The 24,154-nt window shown below is 30.0% G+C and overlaps 1 protein-coding gene across 6 annotated transcripts; it reads left to right on the top strand.

Annotated features, from left to right (window-relative positions):
• The first annotated feature begins 6,182 nt into the window (after positions 1-6,182).
• On the top strand, positions 6,183-16,937 carry LOC111906986 (receptor-like serine/threonine-protein kinase SD1-8). Of its 6 annotated transcripts, none has more exons than XM_042896203.2 (7): positions 6,183-7,593; positions 12,763-12,933; positions 14,691-14,861; positions 15,555-15,752; positions 15,845-16,082; positions 16,212-16,362; positions 16,467-16,937. In XM_042896203.2, exons 1-7 carry the CDS (start codon positions 6,309-6,311, stop codon positions 16,773-16,775), a joined length of 2,523 nt encoding a protein of 840 aa, XP_042752137.1. In that variant the 5' UTR covers positions 6,183-6,308; the 3' UTR covers positions 16,776-16,937. The 6 variants fall into 6 exon arrangements, with proteins under 6 accessions (XP_042752137.1, XP_023758544.1, XP_023758537.1 ...); XM_023902769.3 differs by having other exon boundaries at positions 6,184-7,593; positions 14,691-14,884; positions 15,542-15,752; XM_023902776.3 differs by lacking the exon at positions 12,763-12,933 and having other exon boundaries at positions 14,691-14,884; positions 15,542-15,752.
• Positions 16,938-24,154: the final 7,217 nt, after the last annotated feature.

Below are 24,154 nucleotides of genomic sequence, written 5' to 3'. Positions count from 1 at the left end.
GCTCGGGAACGCTGCTCCAAGCAAAGCCCGGTTTTCTATAAAACCCGTTGTTTCTTCGAAGGAAATTATTTTTAAGAAGCGAAGCGCTGTCTGAGTTCGGAATCACCACCTTTTCAAGTGAGTGCATAGTCCCTTTCATGAACATGATTTTAATACAAGTATTAATTATAGTATTAAATATATGTTAAAGAGTTAAATATTTGTTGAAGATGTGTGAGTGCATAGTCCCTTTCATAAACATGATTTTAATAAAAGTATTAATTAAAGCATTAAATATATGTTAAAGAGTTAAATATTTGTTGAAGATGTGTGAGTACATAGTCCCTTTCATGAGCATGATTTTAATACAAGTATTAATTAAAGTATTAAATACATGTTAAAGAGTTAAATATTTGTTGGAGATGTGTGAGTGCATAGTCCCTTTCATGAACATGATTTTAATACAAGTATCGATTGAAGTATTAAATATATGTTTATGTGCGAATTATTTGATGTTGCATGAGATACTTGTTAAAGAACATACCTGATTATATATGCTGATTTAGAATAAAGAGTAAACCTAAATTAATTATGAGGAATATTGGGTAGTGTTTTCTTACGGGTACGAGTGAATTATACTCAGAGAATAAAACCTTAGTATATGTCATTGATCCGGGAGCATGGATTAGACATAGTCATTGTCCCTAGTCCGAGAGTATGGATTAGGCATAATCATTCATCATTAATCCGAGAGTATGGATTAGTCATTCGTCCCTAGTCCGAGAGTATGGATTAGGTAAAGTCGTTTATTTCTGATCCAGGAGTATGGATTAGGTAAAACGGCTAATCTTAGGTCCGAGAGTATGGATAGTCTCGTTGTGAGGATCGACAGGGTGGGATAAGAGTTGTTTATATATATATATATATATATATATATATATATATATATATATATATATATATATATATATATATATATATATATATATATATATATATATATATATGGTGAAATTGTATATTTTGTGAGTTTTAAACTATATATATATATATATATATATATATATATATATATATATATATATATATATATGGTATAACATTGTGGGATTGAAATCCCTATGTACTCACCAGGTTTCCCAACCTGACCCACTCAGTTTATTTATATCACAGGTGCTGATATGAAGTCACATTACACTGAGAGATTAAGGAGATATAAATCACTAGTGATAATGAATGTAAGTTCTGTTTATGCTTATGTTTCTGTATTGACGATGACATCCCAAATGTTTAAAAATGAATAAAAATACTTTTCTTTGGAAGTGCTTTGATAACGTATTTATCATGTTTTACTGGGAACAAATTCCGCAACATTTTTTATTAAAAGAGGTACTCTGATTTTTATAAAGTATAAACAAAATCGGTCTTTTCTGGCCGTGAAAATGGGGATGTCACAGTTGGTATCAGAGCATTAGTTTAAGCGAACTAGGAATATGGATTTATTTCTAGACTTAAACTTAGAATGCTAAGCGATGACTGTGAGGTGTGAGCACTAGCTTATTTTAGGAATTGTGCCTAAAATGCTTTTATGTGTTAAATGCTTATGCCTGATATGCTGTTATTTGTTCGGATCTATGGTTTATTGCCGACCGGATCTGAAAACCTTATGTGTTTAGGATTCTAAGCGTTTAACTGCGATATTAGAACAATAGAACTAGCATATAAATGTTTCGGAGTGATAAAGATGATTTAAACGTCAATCCTAAATAAAGATCTAGATTCACCTTATTCGGTGTATAGATCAAGACGGAAAGGACCCGTATTGGAAACGTGAATGCAAATGGGAACCGAGATCAGCCCCCAGTGATTGAGCAAATACTTGTTGTAGTAGCCACTCCTGAGCCAATCACAATGGACGATGTTCAAGCGTTGATACAAATGATGTTGGATCGTCAAATGGAGGAAACAAGGCGATGCCTATCGAACAGCCCGAACTGAATGATGGGCAGTCAGAGAAAGGGAACTACAGTGGGACTGCTGGTCAAGCCGATGCACCGGTGATTAGAAGGATTAATCAAGATGACAGAGTCGAGAGGAATGGATGCAAGTAAAAAGATTTTCTGACTTGCAAGCCATCGACTTTCACTGGAAAGGAATATCCGATCGGAGTTATGGATTGGATCTCGGAGATGGAGTTGGCCTTCATGACGTGTGGTTGCAGAGGCAAATTACAGACCATGTTTGTAGTACGACAGTTCCGAGGAGGTGTTGTTCGTTGGTGGAACACCCTGGGGAAGACTTTACGCCCCAATGATCCCCTGCAACTGACATGGGAAGAGTTTTTAGTGCAATTCAAACGTAAGTACTGTTCAGCCCAAAACCTGCTCGAGCTGGAGAACCAATTCCTAACCTTGAAGAAAGGAAGCATGGCCATCGATGAATACACCAACAACTTCACGGACAAGATGGAGTTTGCTTTGCGCCTTGTCCCGGACGAGCTAACAAAAATTGACAAGTACGCAAAGGGACTTCCATGGGAGTATGCGGTGCTAGTACGTCAGGCACCTACTCTGGAGGCAGCTATCTGGGATGCCAAGTCTGTTGAAGATATGATCAAGGGAAGAGTCGCCAGCAAGATGGAGGTTGGCGAGAAGAGAATGTTTGAAGGATCCTCAAGGTCCGACAAGAAGAGAAAATTCTCGAAGTCTGGTTCAAAGAAGTTCGAAGAAGGAACGCAATGGTGTGACAAGTGCAGAAAGAAGCACATTGGGAAATTCTCTAAAGAGATGACCTGCTTTAAATGCGGGAAGACTGGTCATTACGCTAGTGAATGCATAACCAAGAGAGAAGTCTGCTTTAAGTGTGGTGAAGAGGGACACTTCAAGCAAGACTGCCCAAGGAAAGAAGAAGCTACAAAGCCGAATATGCCTCCAAAACCAAAGGCAAGAGCATTTCAGATGATCCTTGACGAAGCAGATGATAACGCGAGGAATCAAGGATCAGGACTTCATATCCGAAGATCGAGTTATGCAGTAGCCATAATATCGTATGATGTAGCCTATTAGAGGCACCAAGGTGTTGGTGTTTGGATTGTTATCCTACTTTATTGCTAGTGTGATCTGTTAGATCGGTATCCTGGTAGGTAGATAGGATGTTCTATGTGGTTATGATCAATTAGATCGGTATCCTGGTAGATAGGATGTTGTTATTCTTAGTGATTTGTAGATCAGTTTGTCTGCCTGTAGAATTGTATGTGATTATCTGATATATGTGCACATGAGTGATTGATAGTTGAGGCTTATCTGCTTTGTGCGAGAGCCAATAGACCAGGGCATTCCAACCTGATGGTTGTGGGCCAACAATATTCTATCCCGAGGATGATTGGACTCGTAGTATGTGGGCATTCCAACACGATGGTTGTGGGTCGAGGGTATACCATCCCGAGGATGATGGGACCCATAGTATGTTGGCATTCCAACCCGATGGTTGAGGTCCTGGGCATTCCAACCCGATGGTTGATTGTGCCCATAATATGTTGTTATTATATGTGTGTTACTTGTTGTGTGGGTATTTTGGGGGACCTCACTAAGCTTTGGGCTTACAGTTTTGGATTTTGTTTCGGGTACTTCAGATGATCGCAGGATGGTGAATGCGTGATCGTGCACCTCCTCATATTTTATGATTTTGATTTCTGGGATACTCTGATATGAAACTATTTTGAAAACATTTTGTAATAAATAATGGTTTTTTGAATGCTTGAAAAAGTTTTAAATTGGCTTGAATTTTATGGGATTTACAAGTCAACCATCGGGTTGGAATACCCCAGCCCAATCAACCATTGGGTTGGAATGCCAATATACAACGGGTCCTATCATCCTCGGGATGGAATAACCTCAGGCCCAATCAATCATTAGGTTGGTATGCCCCGAACTGTTGGCTTACGCACCAAGCAGTAAAGCCTCAACCACCAACCAAATATGTGCACATATAACAGATAAAAATATAAACAGTCTACAAACAGTCAATCAGATCTACAAATCACTAAGCATAGCATCATCATATATACTAGGATACCAAAAAACCGTTAGCTCAAACTTGGTCAAAGTCAAAGTCAACTCATCTTACGTCTGATGGGCTTTAGGAAAAACATACAATCCTATGTGTGCATGCAACCATAATTGAAGATCTACGTTTTCTCTAATTGAACATATAATAATGAACAACAAAGTATAAACCCTAGATCTATAGATAGTAATCAAAATTCATATAATAAGGCTATGATTCATACCTTTAATATTGTTATTGTAAACAATCTTGAATCCTTGCTTGAAAGACCTTTGGTAGCAAGCGCCACAAGTGTTGCGCCTCTAATGATTCACAAACAAACTCAAACAACCAAGGAAAACTATAGAGAGAGAGAGAGAGAGAGAGAGTAATAAAAGATAAATTCCAGCCATTAGGCTCTTAGAGGAGTCATAGGTGAAATTTAACCCTAATGAGGGTTTATATAGGTGTTAGGAAGGTATTGGATAAGACAGGTGTATCCAAGATAAACCTAATCCCTTAAATTCCTCCTTAACACATCCAAGGCACCCATAGAGCCCAAGAAACCCTAGAGACACTCTAGAGTTCATTCCCCCTACTTTAGGGATGTTCTAGAATTGCCCAATGCTCAACTATTGAACATTGTCACATTTAGTCCCTACAGTTTTAATTAATTCATTTAATCCCAAAATTAATTCCAAATTAATTTATGATTAAATATTAATTGAATAATATGATTTCTAATTAATATATTATTTCCATAATACACAAATAAATCATTTATTTTGATTTCTAATTAATTTATTAACCAAGTAATAAATTAATAAATCATTCTTCTCTTTCTAACATTCATCGTATTCAACTGCCAAGTTGAAGGCAACCCAAAAGGACTGTACTATTATGAATTCAAGTATATACCAATTATATTTATGGGCTTAGACACCTAATCCAACAACGTCTTGGCCAGGCATTGGTCACGTCGTGATAGTGTACCCGGTCTAATTCCCACTCGACTCGACCCAAACTAGTCAACTCGGTCAAAGAAACCACCTGAACTGGAATCACGACGTGAGCACCCATTCTCACGTCGTGAGCTCCAAGGGTTCTAACAGAAGACGAGGATGCTTTGAATCTCACGTCGTGAGATTTTACATCTTCACGTCGTGAGCGCTGTCTGAGGCTAAGGTTCAACATTTTAAGTCCTTATTCCTTTAATTCTTAGAGTCCACTTCATCTAGAAGTTAAAGCAGACCCATAAGATCCATAAAAATGTTTCCTTTATGGCCATGCATACACCAAACATGATCATCCAATTTCTAGGTCAATAAAGGAAGAAATGAGCTTCAGTCTTTCATGCATGCCTCAAATCCATACCAACTTCCAGATTTGAACAATATTATGCTCTAGGGACTTTTAGAATCCATAAAGTTGCCAACTTTATGGATTTACTCCACTCAAGCATGCAATAACATCAATAAGATGGACAAAACTCAAGATCTATCCATGATAAGCAATAAAGTTTAAGCATTTGATACTTACAAGGGTCCAAAAGCAGGAAAAGATGGTGATGATGATGATACTTTACCCACGCCACCACTAGAGCGCTTCTTTCTTCTTCTTCTTCAAGCTAGAAATGCACCCAAATGACAAAGGATCTTAGGGAGGAGTGAGATTAGGGTTGAGGTGATTTCATATTCAGGTATTAACAATGAGTTGTATCTAATGGAAAATCGTTATCGGGCTTGCAATTTTCATAGTTTGATGGATTATTTTGATTGGGACCCATGGTTTTCGAATTTTAAAACAAGACAAATATGTATATGTAAATAGAGGAAGTGAATAATGGTATGAAAAATAAATTGGTATGTAGTGTTATTTATAGGTCAAAGTTTATTTTAAAAAAAAAATAACCAAAACTAGTTGGTCAACTGCTAGTCTTCCGAATCAAACAACCATCATATTCGTTGCCAGCAGACCACGACTCTCTTCCGGTTGGTCTAACGTCTTGGTCAATAGGCATCATTAATAACGAATCTACCATGGAATTTCCATGACATCTAGGTCAATAGGCATCTATCATTTTCTTTAAACGTCAAATAATATGACTTGAAGAATTGAAAAGTATACACCCTGTTAATATTTGAAAGACATGTTCCACCATTTCCACTAATTAGAACCACGAATTCTTTAAAGATAAGAATAACATAAAATTTCTAATACCCAAACTAACAAGCATAAAAATAAAAAATTATGTTAGTGATTCGTGATTGTAACTGAAAGTTAGAATGAAAACCCTCCATAGCCATTGCAGCACCTTCATGTTCGTATTCTCTCTCTTCTTCTACCCTTTTCTCTCTCTAGCTGTTGACACCATAACACCCACACAACCCCTCACCATCAGCCAAACTCTAGTCTCTAATGGTGAAGTTTTCGAGTTGGGGTTCTTCAATCCAGGCAACAATAATTTGTATATAGGAATTTGGTACAAGCAAATTCAGCAGAAAACATATGTTTGGGTAGCTAACAGAGACACCCCCATTACTTCATCCTCCGGGAACCTAACCATCATCAGCAACGGCAACATGGTGCTTGTAAATCAAACCGGAACTGTGGTCTGGTCGACAAATCAACCTACACAGGTGGTGAAGACGGTGGGGCAGCTTTTGGACAACGGTAACTTTGTGCTTCGTCCGGAAAACGATGAGAATCCAGAGAATTATATCTGGCAAAGCTTTGATTATCCGACTGATACTCTATTACCGGAGATGAAACTCGGGTGGGACAGGAAGTCTGGAATTCATCGGTTTTTGCGGTCGTGGAAGACGAATATCGTTCCATCCACCGGTGATTATTCTTTTAAACTGGATATCGCTGGGTTCCCGGAGCTTGTAACGATGAACGACGAAACCATAATTTGGCGCTCTGGGCCGTGGAATGGGTTAAGGTTTAGCGGCACACCGCAGATGGTGGGGTTGAATATAATGAAGTTTGAATTACAGGATAATTCCGATGAGATTACTTATTCTTTTGAAATGCTGGATAGTTCTATTTATTCGCGATTCGTTGTAAATTCTTCTGGTATTACTCAAAGATTGGTTTGGGCCGAAACAACAAAAACCTGGAACACCTTCTGGTATTTCCCCGGTGATTTCTGCGATCAATTTGGTGAATGTGGTCCGTTCGGCGTTTGTGATACATCGACTGCACCGTTCTGCAATTGTATGACCGGATTCCGGCCTAAGAACAAACACGCATGGCATCTACGAGATGGAAAGGACGGGTGTGTTCGGAGCTCCGTAATGGACTGTGGGTCGGATGGGTTTCTGCAATTGAAGAACATGAAATTGCCGGAGAGTTCAAACGCGTTTGTAGATCAGACGATTAATTTGAGCGAGTGTGGTGCAATTTGCAAGAAGAATTGTTCCTGTGCTGCGTATGCTAGTATGAATATCACTGAAGGCGGGTCGGGTTGTGTGATTTGGGTAGGGGATCTTATGGATATTAGGCACTATGCTGATTCTGAAAATCGAGGGCAAGATCTTTACGTTAGAGCTGCAGCGTCTGATTTAGGTATGTTTCTAACGTAGTTTTGTTTTGTTGGATGCCGGGACATTTAAAACCGGAGAGGGTTTTGGGTTTTAATAATAACCTTATCCGAATTTGGGGTATTTCAAGTACGGGTCTCTTGGGTCCGGGTAATAGGGTCGGAACCGGATACACCGGGAATCATAATTTTGAAATTGAGGGAGTGTTTGGCTTAACTTTTTAGAAGCCAAAAGATCTTTTAGGAAAAGATACAAAGCAAAAGATGTTTGGCAAGTGCACTTTAAAAGCTATTTTTGGATTTAGATACAAGTAAAAAATAAACTTTTTGGAAAAGTCAGATTTTCCTGACTTTTTGTGACTTTTCCAAAAATGACTTTTGCCCCCTAAAAAGCTAAGCCAAACACCCCCTGAATCATGTGTTTTTAACCTTTAGTCTTTTGGTAACATCACGAAGTATAAGATTAGTTACATAAAAAACAGCATTGCTAACCCATATTAGTAGGAGATAGACATAGGGAAATAAATTATTACATATACCAATAGTTTTTAACTCTCATGAAAAGAAATGTAATATTTAAGTTTCATAAGAAAGATTTACATAGACGTTGAGGGTAAACGAGAAACAATCTGTATCACAACTTCTTTTTGAATAACAAAACTAATTCTTTCAAAAACATCTATAGATCTCGGAGTCATAACATTACTATGTATGACCCATTAGATTCTATTGGGTAGCTCCACAGCTTCTGGTACAAGAAAACCAAAAATATCAAATTCAAAGGATATAAAGGTGTGTTAATTTTTCATGCAAGCTTTCTCATTTTTGTCACGCTTTATTTTATTTTTGGCGGAGGCTATTCATATATCCCTAACATATTAAGATATTGTATCAAAATGATTGTTAAGGGCATATATCCCTAACATATCAAGATATTGTATCAAAATGATTGTTAAGGGTAGAGACTATTTATATTTATTTATTGTTTTTCCTATTTAAGTTGATACAACCATATAAAAAGCTGATTTGATTTAAAAATAATATATTTTTTATTTTTATTTATTATTATATTAAAAGTAAAAAATAAATATAATAAATATTATATATTATTTAATATTTAAAAATAAATATCTTAATTAAATTATAATAAAGAAAAGATATTAAAATTAATTTGATATAAATATTTGGTATCTTCCCTAATAAATGAAAATAATTTTTGTCACATGTCATTCTCTTATTCATTATGTCATATGTCATTTTATCACAATTTTAGGATATTTATTTCCGACTTGTCATTTACTTTATTTTTTATTTTTCAATATATCATTAATTTAGTTTCCATAAATTAAACATACCATAATGATTATATTAATTTCAAATTTCAAACATCAATTTCAATTTTAAATAAATTTATAGTTTAAACATTTGTATTTAATATTTTGTTATAATTAGTACGTTTAATACATGTGTCTGACAACTAAACACATAATTTTAATTTTTGCATGTTTTTTTTTCATAATTTTTACTTATTTCAAATTTCATATTCAAATAAATTTCCCGTAATATTTTGTTTTAATCAACCCATATAATATACGGGTGTCACAACTAGTTTACATATAAATTAAACACTATTTTTTCTTATAAGTGTACAAATTATACAAATATTATCATTTTAACGATTTATATATATATACTTTATAACAAAAATATTACATGTTTATTAATATGATTATATCCATAATTAAACTCTCGATAATAACAACCCAAAGTTTTTTAATTATGGTTGAATCGGATTATAAAATCTTTAAATCGAACATAAGATCATAGGATTGTTATATATATATATATATATATATATATATATATATATATATATATATATATATATATATATATATATATATATATATATATATATATATATATATTGGAATAACTACATAGAATACATTTTTAATTTTTTTATTGCTAAATGATGTATTATATATGTATTTTTATAGATCAAACTATTTATTAACAGAATGATGAAAATTTATTTTTTATGTTTTAAAATATTTTTGATAATGCCTTATGATTTGATTCCATCTTACGATCTTGATCTTGCAGAACAAAAAATAAACATATATAATATCTCGTTCTTGACTACCTTATAACAACCTATAATATGTTAGAAAGCTAAAAAAAACTATATATATATATATATATATATATATATATATATATATATATATATATATATATATATATATATATATATAATGTTTAATAAATTATATAATTAAAACATAAGAAATATAAAATGAACATAAATTTGATTGAAACGATCATTTATTTTAACTTTTTAAAATTTGTTGGCTATAAAAAAATTCGTAGTTATGTTTATACCAAATATTTTTTTTAAAGATAAGATATAATTGTTTATAATATAATAAAAACAAAATCAAAAGAATAAAAAAAACTATATTTGAAATATAAAAAATTAAAATAAAAAAAACGAGTGATGTTTATAGTTGACATAAAGATAATTTTTGGATTTAAATTAATGTTGAGATAAAGATAATTTTTGGATTTAAATTAATAGATCTTCAGCGTAATTAAGATTTTATAATTCTTATTGATTTAAATTGTATATCTCTTATATATATATATATATATATATATATATATATATATATATATATATATATATATATATATATATATATATATATATATATATATATATATATATATATATATATATATATATATATATATATATATATATATATATATATATATATATATATTTCTTTCTTATTGTCGAAATTTACAAGGGAAACAAAAATATATCTCGAAAAAATTAAACTAATAGGAAAAAAAAACGTGTTCGGCAAAAAGTAGTTGGTAGCGAGTAGACGGTAGTCTTTTATTTTGGAGCGTTTTGTTGAAAGCTATTTAATGTAGCTTTTGATTTTGAAGTTTTTTGTTTAAACTAAAAGCTAAATGCTCCCCTTGTCGAAAGAGACTTTTTCTTTTTCTACTAAGAAGCTCCGAAAAAGTACGTGCCGAACACATTTGAAATTTAATTAAATTGTTTGGAAATGAGAAATAAAGTAAGAGAAAAATCTCCCCAAGTATCAATAACTTTTATAATACCAAAAAAAAAAAAGAAAAAAAAAAGTTTAATTATATTGTTTAGAAATGGAGGAGATGAATAGTTCCTTTATTATTTTTATTTTTAGCTTGTTGAAATCCGAAAATCCAAATAATTATTTATTGGTCTTCTTATAATAATTAAAAAATAAATTATCCAAAAGGCAAAATAAGTACAATGGATTTTTTTATGATCAATTAATTTTCTTTTCAAATAAAAAAGCAAAATAAATACTCTGGATTTCTTTATAATTAATTTATTTTTAAATAATCTTTTATAAAAATATCAAGTTCACAAACATTAACATTATTAATTTATAAAATTTTAGTTTTTGATAAAAATAAGAATAATATGATTAAATTACAAAAATAATCCATATGGTTGACCAAAAGTTTGCAAGTTAAGTCTAACTTTTAATTGTATTACAAAATCACTCATAAGTATGAGTTTTGTTACGAAATATGTCCTCTTCCTATGATTAACACACATCATCTTATTACCGTACGTTATTTTTGGGTATAGGTCATTGCTTGCACCATACACACCATTAATATCTCTAAACATTGAGTTTAATTGTTCTCTCACACTATCCCGCGCATGAGAGAGAGAGAGAGAGATGGTCCAACCACGTTGGGGTTCGTTTTTGTGGTCATCCTCATAGGTGACACGGTGTTCCTGCCAGGAGTGACCCTTAACGTCAAACCCCTATCCCTTGCCAACTTAGTGTAACACCCGACCTTTATGGTGGAGCGAGTTAATCCATTTTAGCCATCCCAACCTACATGCAACGAGACATCACATCATCATTTCTCTTCATTTACATATAACCATCTCATCTTTAAACTCTTGGAAATACATCCCTCTCAACCCATACAGTTTGGTATACAATTATACATATACAACCATAAGTTACAACTAACTAATGCCTAGGCTTTAAAGGAGGGAATGGGTTCAGTAATCCGCTGAAAGCATATATTCATGTGGCACCACAAGCCAAGGATTGGTGCTCATAAAGGTACAAGTGGTACCTCCCCCATCTATCTCTTCATGTCACTTGACTCCATCCACACTTAGGCCATCTCCAATGGTAGTTTAATGGGGAGTTGAATCCCATTAAACTCAAAATCCCCATTGTGGGTTAATGACATGACACTCAATAGAATGGGAAGTTCAATCCCCCATTGAACTCCACACTCTCTCTCCTCACACACACACATAAATGATGTGGCAATCCATTAAATTGTATTGGGTTTAATGGAGTGTAGAGTTTAATAGGTAAAATTATATTGTGAGTAGAATGTACATGTTCAATCCATTGAACTCATTTGCGTTCAATGCATTGAAGATGGCCTTAGTGCCAACTCCCTTTCCCTTCTCTTTCTGTATCTCTCTCTCTCTCTCTCTCTCATTATATATATATATATATATATATATATATATATATATATATATATATGTCTCTCTTAGTCTTTATCTCTCTCATACACATACGCAAAGACATACCTAGAAACCTTTACTACTAAATTACTAGCCCTTAGGTTGGTAGGAATGGAACCAACTTAAACATTTCTTTCTCATATGTCTTCCATCTTTCCCAACACACAAGAGATGAAAACATCTTTCTCCACCTACTCAACCTATTCAATTAAAATTATATAAACAAATAAGGTACAAACATTTGTGAATAAAGAACATGCAACAAATACATGAGAATATAGAGAGAAAGTAGAGAGATGGAGATATTAACGGTTTATATGACCCGATATCCTTTCTTGTAGTTGAACCAATTTTTGCTCGATGCAATCTCCGTTGAGGTGCCACAGGTACCACCATCCGGTGGCTTCTTCCCGAGCCATTCCGACCACCCTTAGGATGGAGGGAGTGCATCTCCCTCATCCTTCCCAACCCATTTTCCACCTAGGTTCCGCATCATCTTTGGTTTATCCTCTCACTTCCTTCCATCAAATTACACTTTAGGAACTTATATAATGTATTAAAGTAGTAGTTATGCTTTATTTTGCAATTATAGACATTAGTAACTATGATTTCTTCATTGCAGATCAATCAATAGGAGCCGGAAGTTCAAAAAATGATTCCGGCAATGGCAACCACGTTGGTAAGATTGTCGGCATCACCATTAGTACTTGTGTGGTACTCATATTTCTACTTGTTCTCGTCTACTCGAAGAGCAAGAAAACAAGAACTTTGAAAAAATCATTGGATAGAACAGGTAATCGGGACCAACTCGTCGAGAAACTCATGAGCCTTATGTATTTTTATATAATATAACTTTTTTTTTAATTTTTTATATTAAACTATTGATAAATATTAAATACCAAATAATTTATATATCAAGTTGTTGCTAAATATTGAACAGCCTTCTTAATGAGTCGTACCTAAGCCGAACTTAGGCTCATCTACGCTAGCGTGACAAACGAGTTGTGCCTAAACTAGAACATGTTAAATCATCCATAAGCCGATGTCAAGATTTGAAAGTTAGGCTATAATCGAGTCGAACTCGTGCTCAGATAAAACAAATATTATTCCTCCAAATATGGACTAACACTATTCATTTTTAAAAAAATAGATTTGAAGTTTTATTAGTCAATTTTAGTCCATTTTTATATATTTCTAATTTATTTTTATCTGTTAGTTATAATTTAAATGTAATATTAATATTTAAAGTATCATGTTATATATTAATTTACATTAATTAATAATTATTAAAAACTTTAATATTTATTTATTAAATTAATAAAAATATTAAATACATATTAGAAATTTAAAACATTGTAATATATTTTATAAATGTGTGTAACATATATTAGTTCTTCCAAATATGTGTAATATTTTAATAAATATATGTAATATTTATTTAAAAGTGTATTTTATATATATATATATATATATATATATATATATATATATATATATATATATATATATATATATATATATATATATATATATATATAATAAATTCATAAATAATTCAAATTCATCATATACGAACAATTTATTTTATTATAACTTTATGATAACATAATTTATAAAATTTTTGTAATGAAAAAAAGATAGAATATATTTATTAAAAGTTAATTAACAAAAGAATATGTTTGACAATTTACGTACATTATAAAAATGAATACACTTTTGTGGTAAAAAAATATGAATAGAATACATTTTTGGTGGTAAAAAAATACGGTAAAAATGAATACGATTGAATATGAAACATTCTTTATCTCATTTTTAGGTAAAAATGAAAGTTAGTTGGAAATGATATCACAAATAGTTATTTTATAACTTTTATTAAAAGATGGTATATTTATGATATAAGATTCGTCCATTTTGGTTTAATAAGTGATTAACCAAAGAAGTAATTGATAACCACGTTAACTCATAAACAATCTTTTTTAATAAATAAAGGGTTTTTTTTATCACTTGTTACATTTTTATTCAATTTGTAAAATGTCATTTTATAGTTATTTTGAATTTTTTTTTCCATATGTTATTTTATGAGTTTTCTATTTTATTAAATTACATTTTAATGTAATAACTGCAATAAATATAGTAATAAATTGATATCAATTTCATTAATAAACTTATATTTTAATTTCAAAATTTCTAAAATGAAAGCCCATTATTTTCTTTTATTTATCATTACTTTCTTCTATTTATTTAAATTATTTGTTTAAATTTTAAAAAATAAAAAACATTTCCATTATAAAATTTATTATTATTTTTATTTCTCATAAATTCAAAATTCTCAAATATTTTAACATTTATATTTAACTTTTTTTTAGTTAACCCATGTAATACATGGGTCTCACAACTAGTTTCTAATATTAGAAAAAAATTCAGCTACAAGACTAAAAACATTTGGATATACGTTTTGTTTTTAAATGAAAAGAGTTTGAATTTTTAAAATCAAAATAGTTTCTTTGGTAATTCATATGTTCTTGATATAATTGTTATGATCCAAATTAGGTCCGCAAGAAAGAACCGAAGATTTCGTTGTAAATAAAGGGGCAATTGTACCAAGTAGAAAAGATTATTACAATGAAACTACCATGGATGAACTTGAATTACCATTGTTCGATTTTAAGACACTGGCTATGGCAACAAACAACTTCTCGGATACAAATAAACTTGGACAAGGTGGGTTCGGATGTGTTTACAAGGTAAATTACTTTTATATATGAACATTTAAAATTAGTTGTTTAAAAGTATTTGATTCCAAAATCTGATCAAAAAATCTAAACGTTTTAAATCATCCGAAAAATCGAATGATAATTTCCGAAATTTTTTATACACTGACTATCTAAAATATCTGAAAATATAAATATTTTAATTCCAATTCGTTTATGTTATAATATTAGCATCTTTTATTTTGTAATTATTTGAGTATCGAGACCAAACAATTGAAGACATGTTTTTAATGGTTAATTTTCTTTATACGCTTACAATGGATAAAGGTTCAAATCGTTGGCTAGATTATGCAAAAAAGATATAATGTTGTCCAAATTGTGTGGATGGAATTATAGAACTAATATGTGATTATGTTGTGTTAAATATAAAGTAGTGTACATTTCTAGGTTAAAATTTCCACTATCCAATATTTTTATTTAAATTTTTAGATATCTAAATTGAATAATTAAATTTGTATCTGAAATTTTGGATATTTATATATGAAATATGGATCTTTGGAATTTTTAATATCATGTTTGAACACTCCTAGTTATAATATCAATACTAGATAATACAACATACAAACATAAAAATAAATAAATAAATAAATAAAAATAAAAAAAAGTGAAAAAAAAATGTTTGTAATGTAGGGTATATTAACAGAAGGCGAAGTTGTAGCAGTAAAAAGGCTCTCAAGAATTTGTGAGCAAGGTATAGAGGAACTTAAAAACGAGGTCCAATTAATCGCAAAACTCCAACATCGAAACCTTGTTCGCGTATTAGGTTGTTGCATTGAGGTTGAAGAGAAGTTGTTGATTTATGAGTTCATGGAAAACAAAAGTCTTGATATGTTTCTTTTTGGTAAGTTTCTAAGGGTATTGCGTTTTTTTTCCTTTTTACACCCATGTTTTTACATGACGAAATCTAAATGCTTTCTTTGGTAATCATCATAGACAAAGAGAAAAATATGAAACTCAATTGGAAAATACGAATCGATATTATACATGGGATTGCACGAGGGCTCCTTTATCTTCATCAAGATTCAAGATTTAAAATCATTCATCGAGATATGAAAGCGAGTAATATTTTGCTTGATAAGGACATGAACCCGAAGATATCAGATTTTGGTATTGCAAGAATTTTTGGGAGAGATCAAACAGAAGCAGAAACAAAAATAGTGGTTGGAACATAGTAAGTATCATTGTACCATGTGCAAAATATAAATATTTATAAGACAAATGATATAATATGGTTTTTAGCTCGTTTCAATTATTATTATTATTATTATCATCATCATCATCACTAACAAATTTCTTGTAGTGGTTATATGTCACCTGAATATGCGATGGATGGTCATTTCTCAACGAAATCTGATGTTTTTAGTTTCGGGGTTTTGATTCTGGAGATAGTGAGTGGTAAAAAAAATAGAGGTTCATCCAACACAAGTAGCCAACTTAACCTTCTTGGACAAGTAAGTACTATTAGTGACGGGTTGAGAACTTAGAAGGTGAATTTTAATGGGTACATATCTTGTTAAAGTATTGTATTTGTAACAAAAACAATACGTTCTTTTAGGCATGGAAGATATGGAACGAAGACAACGCTTTAGAACTACTAGACGAATCTATTAGAGCTAATTTTTCAGAAAATGAAGTATTGAGGTGCATACAAATTGGATTATTATGTGTTCAAGAACAACCAGAAGATAGGCCTGATATGGCAAATGTGGTGTTGTTATTGAGTAGTGAAAATGTACGAATGCCACAGCCAAAACATCCTGGATTCTTTATTAGAAAAAATAACAAAGAAATTGAGTATTCGAGCAAAGATGACGATTCCAAGACCATAAATGGAATCACAATATCGATACTAGATGGTAGATAGCGAAAATAAGATAGTTGCCATGTAGTATCATATTTTCCCTTCTTCTTCGATCCTTAATTTATTTTAGGATCAAAAATTTCCTCATGTATCATCTTATTAGAATGTTTTCATTATCTTCATGTCTTCTTGTGAATTTCTCCTTTAATCTGAAGTTTACAAACACTTGACAGATAGATTATTATAACCAAAAAGTTTATGTGTCAATCATTAAAACTCAAGTATGTCAAATGTAGAATAATTTGTTCAAATCTGAAACTGGTGTTTATGCTAATAGTTATTATTTTTTTTTTCAAGATTATCATCATCTTTTTATATCCAATTATATCTATATCTTCAACTTCTTTCTTCTCTTCAAACTCTTCAAGAACAAAAAAAAAAAAAAAAAAAAAAAAAGAAAAAAGAAAAAAAAAAAAAAAGAGCATAATTTCGAATAACGACTCATTCTTTATCCGGTTCTCCTTAAAGATTATGTTATAGTATGAGAATACCAAATCATCCATCGATTCAAAGGATAGTAAGAATGACAACATCCAACATTATTTTTGATTTTAGCCTTCAACTAAGCAGATTGCATCATGTCAAAAAAATATTGCTGATTCATAGGAACTTGATACGCATTACCGGACCAAATACCCACTTTATTACACAACTTTTTTTGTAACTAGCATGAAACAAAAAGGTATGCTCATGTTTCAGTTTGCAATTCACAACGGGCATGTGTACGATACGACTAAGTCCAAACGTTCATTTGATCTAAATTTGCATGTCTTGAGAACTCGACTAAACCAACTCTACACCCAAAAATGTTTACTTTGACACTTTCAGAAACCAATGAACTATCTAGATAATATCTAAAAGATGAAATAACAAACAAGCATATGCATATAATATCTAACTCCAAGTATCACATTTATCATCTAAATTATCGTCTTGAAGTGTATTAACCAAATCCACACATTCTCGCACCAATTGAAACTAACAAGTGATACAAGTCCAATCCCACGTATAATTCCTAAAGCAAGAAGCAATTGTGCGCTTTCTTTCATAGTCCCCGAATCATATAACTGTAGGACCAGGTTAGATAATGAATTGTACCATTCAAATATATGCATGTTTGAATATGTATATATGCATATTCAAATGTGTATTCATATTTAAATGTGCATATATACACATTATTATCTTTTATTATTTATTATTTGTTATTATTATTGCAATTTTTAGCTTGCAAATCAGCTATGGTACAATGATCATGTGATGTTGTTTGTGGTGAATTTTTTTGAAAGATCAAAGGTACGCCGAGGATAACAAGTTGATGACTACCACAGCTCTTATTGACAATTCAATGAATGTATTACCTATCGATGACTTTGAATCAAAAGCTAATTTTTGTAAAAACTCCTAATTTTTTGCTATTTTTGAAAAGTCATTTTATTAAGATTATATAAGTACGTAGGTAAACATCGAAACAAATAGTAACGTAGATTTATTTTATTCTCAAATACATAGAAACTGACATTGGTGTAAAAGTTGGTGTCGGCGTGACCGGAGATAGAGAAAGTAAGCGTCGGCGTGATGAAAGACTAAAATATATGAAATGAATCTGAAGTTAGGGCATTCAATTTACATTTGTATATTTTCAATCTTTAAATTTGACTTTTTTCATATTTTGTTGATTTTTTTTTATAATTTTAACCGTTTGGTGTTTCCACTAATTTGACCGTTTAGAGTTTTGACATCTTATTCTTAACCTTTTTTAAAAAATTACTAAAAAATAACAACATAAAATGAATATCTACCAATCATTCTTGTGTTTTTTAACTTGTGTTTAAAGTTTTGACTTCTTAACCTTTTTTTATAATATCTCTCTCTCTCTCTCTCTCTCTATATATATATATATATATATATATATATATATATATATATATATATATATATATATATATATATATATATATATATATATATATATATATATATATACTAGACGAATTCTCGTGCGTTGCGCCGCGCAGATTAAAAATATACTGTTAGAATATAGTTTTCAGACACCTTTTAGTTAATTCGATTCATCAATTTAGGTTCTTTTATTGTTATTATATTTAATGTTTTCCTTTTAACTATGTTAAAAAATATATATTGAATTTTTTTTAAACATTATTTGATGTTTTACTTTAGGTTTTAAATTTTACACTAAATTTTTAAGCTTATTTAATATATGAATGTAAGTTATTTATTTAACTATATATTGAAGTTAACAAATTAAGTATATCATATCGATAACTCACAAATTCTTCCATTTATGATAATGTTTACAACTAAAAGCTTATTTAAGTTAATAAATTAAGTTTATTGTACGGAAATATGAAAAGATGGGAGTTTCAAATGAATGGGGTGAAAGAAAAAATGATTATTTATAATATAGTACTAGGCGAATGCCCGCACGTTGTGCAGAAACACATGTATAGTTGAAATCTTTACAAATATATGTTTTTTTAAATATAACAATAACGTTGTTGTTAAATTTGATATAATAATTCGTATACTAAATTGATATAATATATTGATTATTGAGTAAATTACACGAATAGTCCCTATGGTTTGGGGTAATTTGCGCGCTTGATCCCTAACTTATTTTTTTAACTCGGAAGGTCCCTACTCTTTGTTTTTGTTACGCGCTTGGTCCCCACTGATTTTTTTGTTACGTGCTTGGTCCCTGTGTTACCTAAAAAGACTATTATTTAAATAGGAAAAAATGGTGGGGTAGGTAAGGTAAGGTGAGGGGGTGGCTTTGGGGGTGTGTTTATTTCATATAAATTAAAAAATCAATGCCAAAATAGTCTTGTTAGGTAAAACAGGGACCAAACGCGTAACAAAAACAAATAATAGAGACCTTCCGAGTTAAAAAAAGAAGTTAGGGACCAAATGTGCAAATTACACTAAACCATAGGGACCATTCGTGTAATTTACTCTTGATTATTTTGAATTATATGATAACATATACATCTATTATAACAGCATAATGTCAACCGTTTGAATGACTTCTACCCGCGAGTTGATCATGAATAAAATTAAACATAATATATGTTTAATGTTATTTATAGTTGTTGTTATTGTTAAATGATTTTTTGAAATTTATTTGCTTAACGTTTTAATTTCTATCAATATAATTATTTAAAACATCAAGCATTGTTTTTATTTTTTTTTATTTTAAAGGTAACACTATAATCATTTATATAGAATTATATTTAACTATTTTTATTGTAGGTTACTATAAGCTAATATTTGAAAACTTTTAAACATTATACAAATATATTTATGAAATATTTTAGTTTAATTAAAATTATAATTCAGATTTTGCATTTAGCGCTACAATTTATCACTTTTAGCTATTCACAAAATATTCATTGGGTTTTTTAAGAGGAACTGAAATTTATATTTAAGCTGACACTGTAATGTTATATTTAAATTAACAATTTAAGTATTTTTTTCAAACTGTTCAAAAGTTGTAGCTTTAAATTGATAATGGTTTACATACAATATCTTAATCTAATAAATTAGGTATAATCTGTTAAAAATTAAAAACATAACTTTATAAGTAAGAGTAAAGATGTTATTTTAATATTCAAATTTATTTTATTTATGATTACACTTTAGGTTTCATATTTATTTAACCTTATTAACTAACTTATAATTATTATTAGAAAGACACTATAATTTATCGCTTTTAACTATTTAAAAATTATTATTTGGGTTATTTAAGTTAAACTGAATTTTATATTTAAGTTGATCCTGTAATGTTATATTTAAATTTATACTTTAAGTATTTTATACAAATTGTTCAAAAGTTGTAGCTTTAAAATGATAATGTTTTACACCCAACAATATATTAAAACTAATAAATTAAGTATAATATGTTAAAAGTTAAAAAACATAACTTTATAAGTAGAAGTAAAGATATTTTAATAATATTGAAATTTAGTTTGTATATGATTACACTTTATGTTTGATATTTATTTAATTTTACTAACCAACTTATAACCATTATTATGAAGAAATTGAAAAGTCATGGGAGTTTCAAATGAATGTGGTGAAAGGAAAATGCATGGGAGTTTCAAATGAATGTGATGAAAGAAAAAATGCTAGCTTTATAAGATATATATATATATATATATATATATATATATATATATATATAGAGAGAGAGAGAGAGAGAGAGAAAGAGAGAGAAGAGGATCAAATCTGAATCATTCATCTAACTTGATCAATGGTTAAAATTAAATTACATTAAATCCCTAAGGAATAGATGTTGGCGGTGGCTTTTTTTGTAAATATATGAAACTTTGGGATTAATGAAATGGCATTGAGGGGTAGAAACGTCAATTTTCTTTCTATTCGCTCAGTCACTCCAACGTCATTGTCATTTCATTCTATGAGTTACGTCTTTCTTCCTCCCCAGACCTCTCTTCACGATAAGACACTAAATCTGATTTATGAAGATTTCCTCCAAATTATATCAAGGTTTCATCTTTTTTTTAACCAAGTTCGTTCGAGAATACATTAGTTTCCGATTAAAGGCATTTTCTTATATTTCTCAAAAAAAAACCCCTAAGAAACTGATTTTGAATCTTCATTTGATCCAAAAACCGAATATATCCCCTTCAGATTTGGATTTAGATTCAGAATTTTATATGGTCTCCATAATGTTTAATCTTTCATGTAAAAGCCTAGAAAACCTATTTGGATTCTAATTATGAAGTTAGCGATTTTGATTCTGATCATCAAAAATTGGTAGTTCAACCCAATCTGGTAAGATGAAACTAATATGTCTTTTAGTTTGTTTTTATACAATTAATTTATATGAATTCATGGATTAAGTTTGAATCACTTGTAAAAAGTTAGTATTTATATTCAAGTTTGATTTTTTTTTTTTGAAATGATCAACCAGTGATTAATCTATACATTCTTGTAATAGTTCGTTCAGATTTCATTCAGATTCCAAAATCAAATACATCTTCGATTGTAGTTCGTTCGCTAATCTCGTGATAAAACCATAAAAACATATTCCGACTCTTATTTCCAATATATCTATCATAATTCATTGATTTCATGTGTTTTCTGATTCAAACTTATTCCACTTTGATTCTGATTAAAATTTCATTCTAAAATCTCTCGAGGAAAACATAAGAAATTGATTCTTAAACTAACTTAAATAGAATACATATCTTTCGAATTCGGCCTCCAATTCTTATTTTTATCCTTACTCCATTGTATTTATCATAAAAACCCATATAACTATTTTGGATTCCGATGTTGGAGCTATTGATTCCAGTTATCATAAAAAATGAATAATTCATCAAAATTTGGTAAGATCTAACCAATATCTCATTTAGTTTGTTTTTTATTGCATTATGTAGAGTCTAGGTTGATTTAATTTATAGACGTTGATTATGTGTTGATTTTATTACATGGTATAGTTTAATTCTAGGTATTCTGATTTGTTGGTTGAAATTATACTTGTTAAATATTTTGGTTTTATGTTTGTAGTTGCTAGGTTTTAGAGTTTACTGATTTATTACATGATAATTTGCTTATTTTAATAGAATGGCACTTATTAACTATCTTGATTTGTATATGTATATTGTTTTAGATTCTGATTTTGCAGCTAATGATTCAGATTATGATCGTCAAAAAAATCATTCATCAAAATCCGGTAATTTCGAACTCATATAGTTATTTTGTTTTATAAATCTGCACCAATTTAAGTAGTTTTATACTAAATGCTCTTGAATATTCTTGATTTTGATTCTAATTATTCTATGATTATGATTTATGAAACATTTTGTAAATTTGTGTATTGTTGCAATTTACATGTTTGCTGTAGTCATAGTTTGGAATGAACTTGTTTTACTGTAGCTATGTTTTTTTATTATAAAACTTGTTAACAACAATTATGTTTAGATTCATTATTGGGCTGCAATTCTAAATGATGGATGGTTGCTGTTAATTTAAGGTATTTTCTAAGTGAATATATTACTTGTAAATGTTTTATAATGTTGAAATTCTTTGAACTTTATTATTAAGAGCATATCCATACTCTACGGTGGAAGACATTTGTTTGAAAATAGAATATAATACTCTATAATAGATTAAGTTAGTTGATAATGTTCGTAATAACTTATGTTTGTTGTTCAGAACTTGTTTAAGATAGTCTCTAAGGCTAGTGGGTATGGTCTCGGCAAGCATCTCGACTATCTCGGCGAACACCGGGCAGAGCCCTCGGCATGCCAAGCTCGGCTCGACAACTCGGTGGAATGTGCCGATGAGAGAGAGTGTTTATGGTTTGGGAAAGATAGAGAGAAAGAAGAATTAGTTTTTTATTACAGGGGTTGTGGCCAACAAAAATGGAAGAAGATCGTATGCGTCCAAATTCATGGAGAAGATAACAAAATTTTCAAGATTTGACATAAAAGGTCCTTATGGTTGGGTCTACTAACAAAACTTACCCTCCTTAACTCTCTTTATAAAAATAGTTTCTGAAATTATTAAATTAACCTTTAACTTATATATCTTTATTATTATTCTAGTTAAATGAAATTTTAGTTTAAAAAAAATCTTAGTTATTATTCTAGTTAAATAAAATTTTAGTTTAAAAAAAGTATGTTTGAAATGTTTATTTTTTATATTAATTATTTAAAAATGGCATGACAAGTGTGGCAACTCACGCCATGTAAATGACAAAAATTAGAGAAAGTATGGCAAATCCTATATGGCGCTGATGTGGATCGTGGCAAATATGACACCACACCCACCAGCCTAATAGAATCCATTGGTAATATGCAACATAGAATATCACTTGATCATATTCTAGTTTTTATGTTTGTAATTATACATAAAATGTTATAAAAATATGCTAATTTGTTTATTAATAACATAATCATGAACTATAACTTTAATTTCAAATTCTAACTTGTGGTTTTGATGACATGATCAAGTAATAAGTTTGTAAAAACTAGTTTTTGATAGCATATTATTCTAGGTGTTTTGTTTTAATAAATTATAGTTTATGCTTTATTTAGGTACTTATTTATAACTCATGTTTATATCACATGTTTTATTATTGGTAATTATTCTTAAAATCTTACAAACCTCTCCAGACGAGGGAAGTACTTTTGTTATAGGTTTTCTAGGTTTTATATTTTGATAAATTCAATTTTATCTTCTCTAAATATCTTAATAATTTGTTTAAATTCTGATGTTAATTTGTTGATTAATAACATAATCTAACAGTTCATTAGCAAAATACGGTTTGATAGATTAATATTTTGTTTTAATGAAATTATGGTATTTTTTAAGATAATGTGTGATAGAATCTACTA

The sequence above is a fragment of the Lactuca sativa genome, chromosome 7 (assembly GCF_002870075.4).
Source record: "Lactuca sativa cultivar Salinas chromosome 7, Lsat_Salinas_v11, whole genome shotgun sequence".
NCBI classification, from domain to species: domain Eukaryota; kingdom Viridiplantae; phylum Streptophyta; class Magnoliopsida; order Asterales; family Asteraceae; genus Lactuca; species Lactuca sativa.
This window is presented reverse-complemented; position numbering and strand designations above follow the sequence as displayed.

Bases quoted from the DNA above. Each gene is read 5' to 3' on its own strand.
- LOC111906986 (XM_023902769.3), top strand. From the start codon at position 6,309: ATGAAAACCCTCCATAGCCATTGCAGCACCTTCATGTTCGTATTCTCT. The intron at 7,594-12,762 runs GTATGTTTCTAA...TCTTCATTGCAG, and splicing joins AGCTGCAGCGTCTGATTTAG to ATCAATCAATAGGAGCCGGA. The intron at 12,934-14,690 runs GTAATCGGGACC...GATCCAAATTAG, and splicing joins AAAATCATTGGATAGAACAG to GTCCGCAAGAAAGAACCGAA.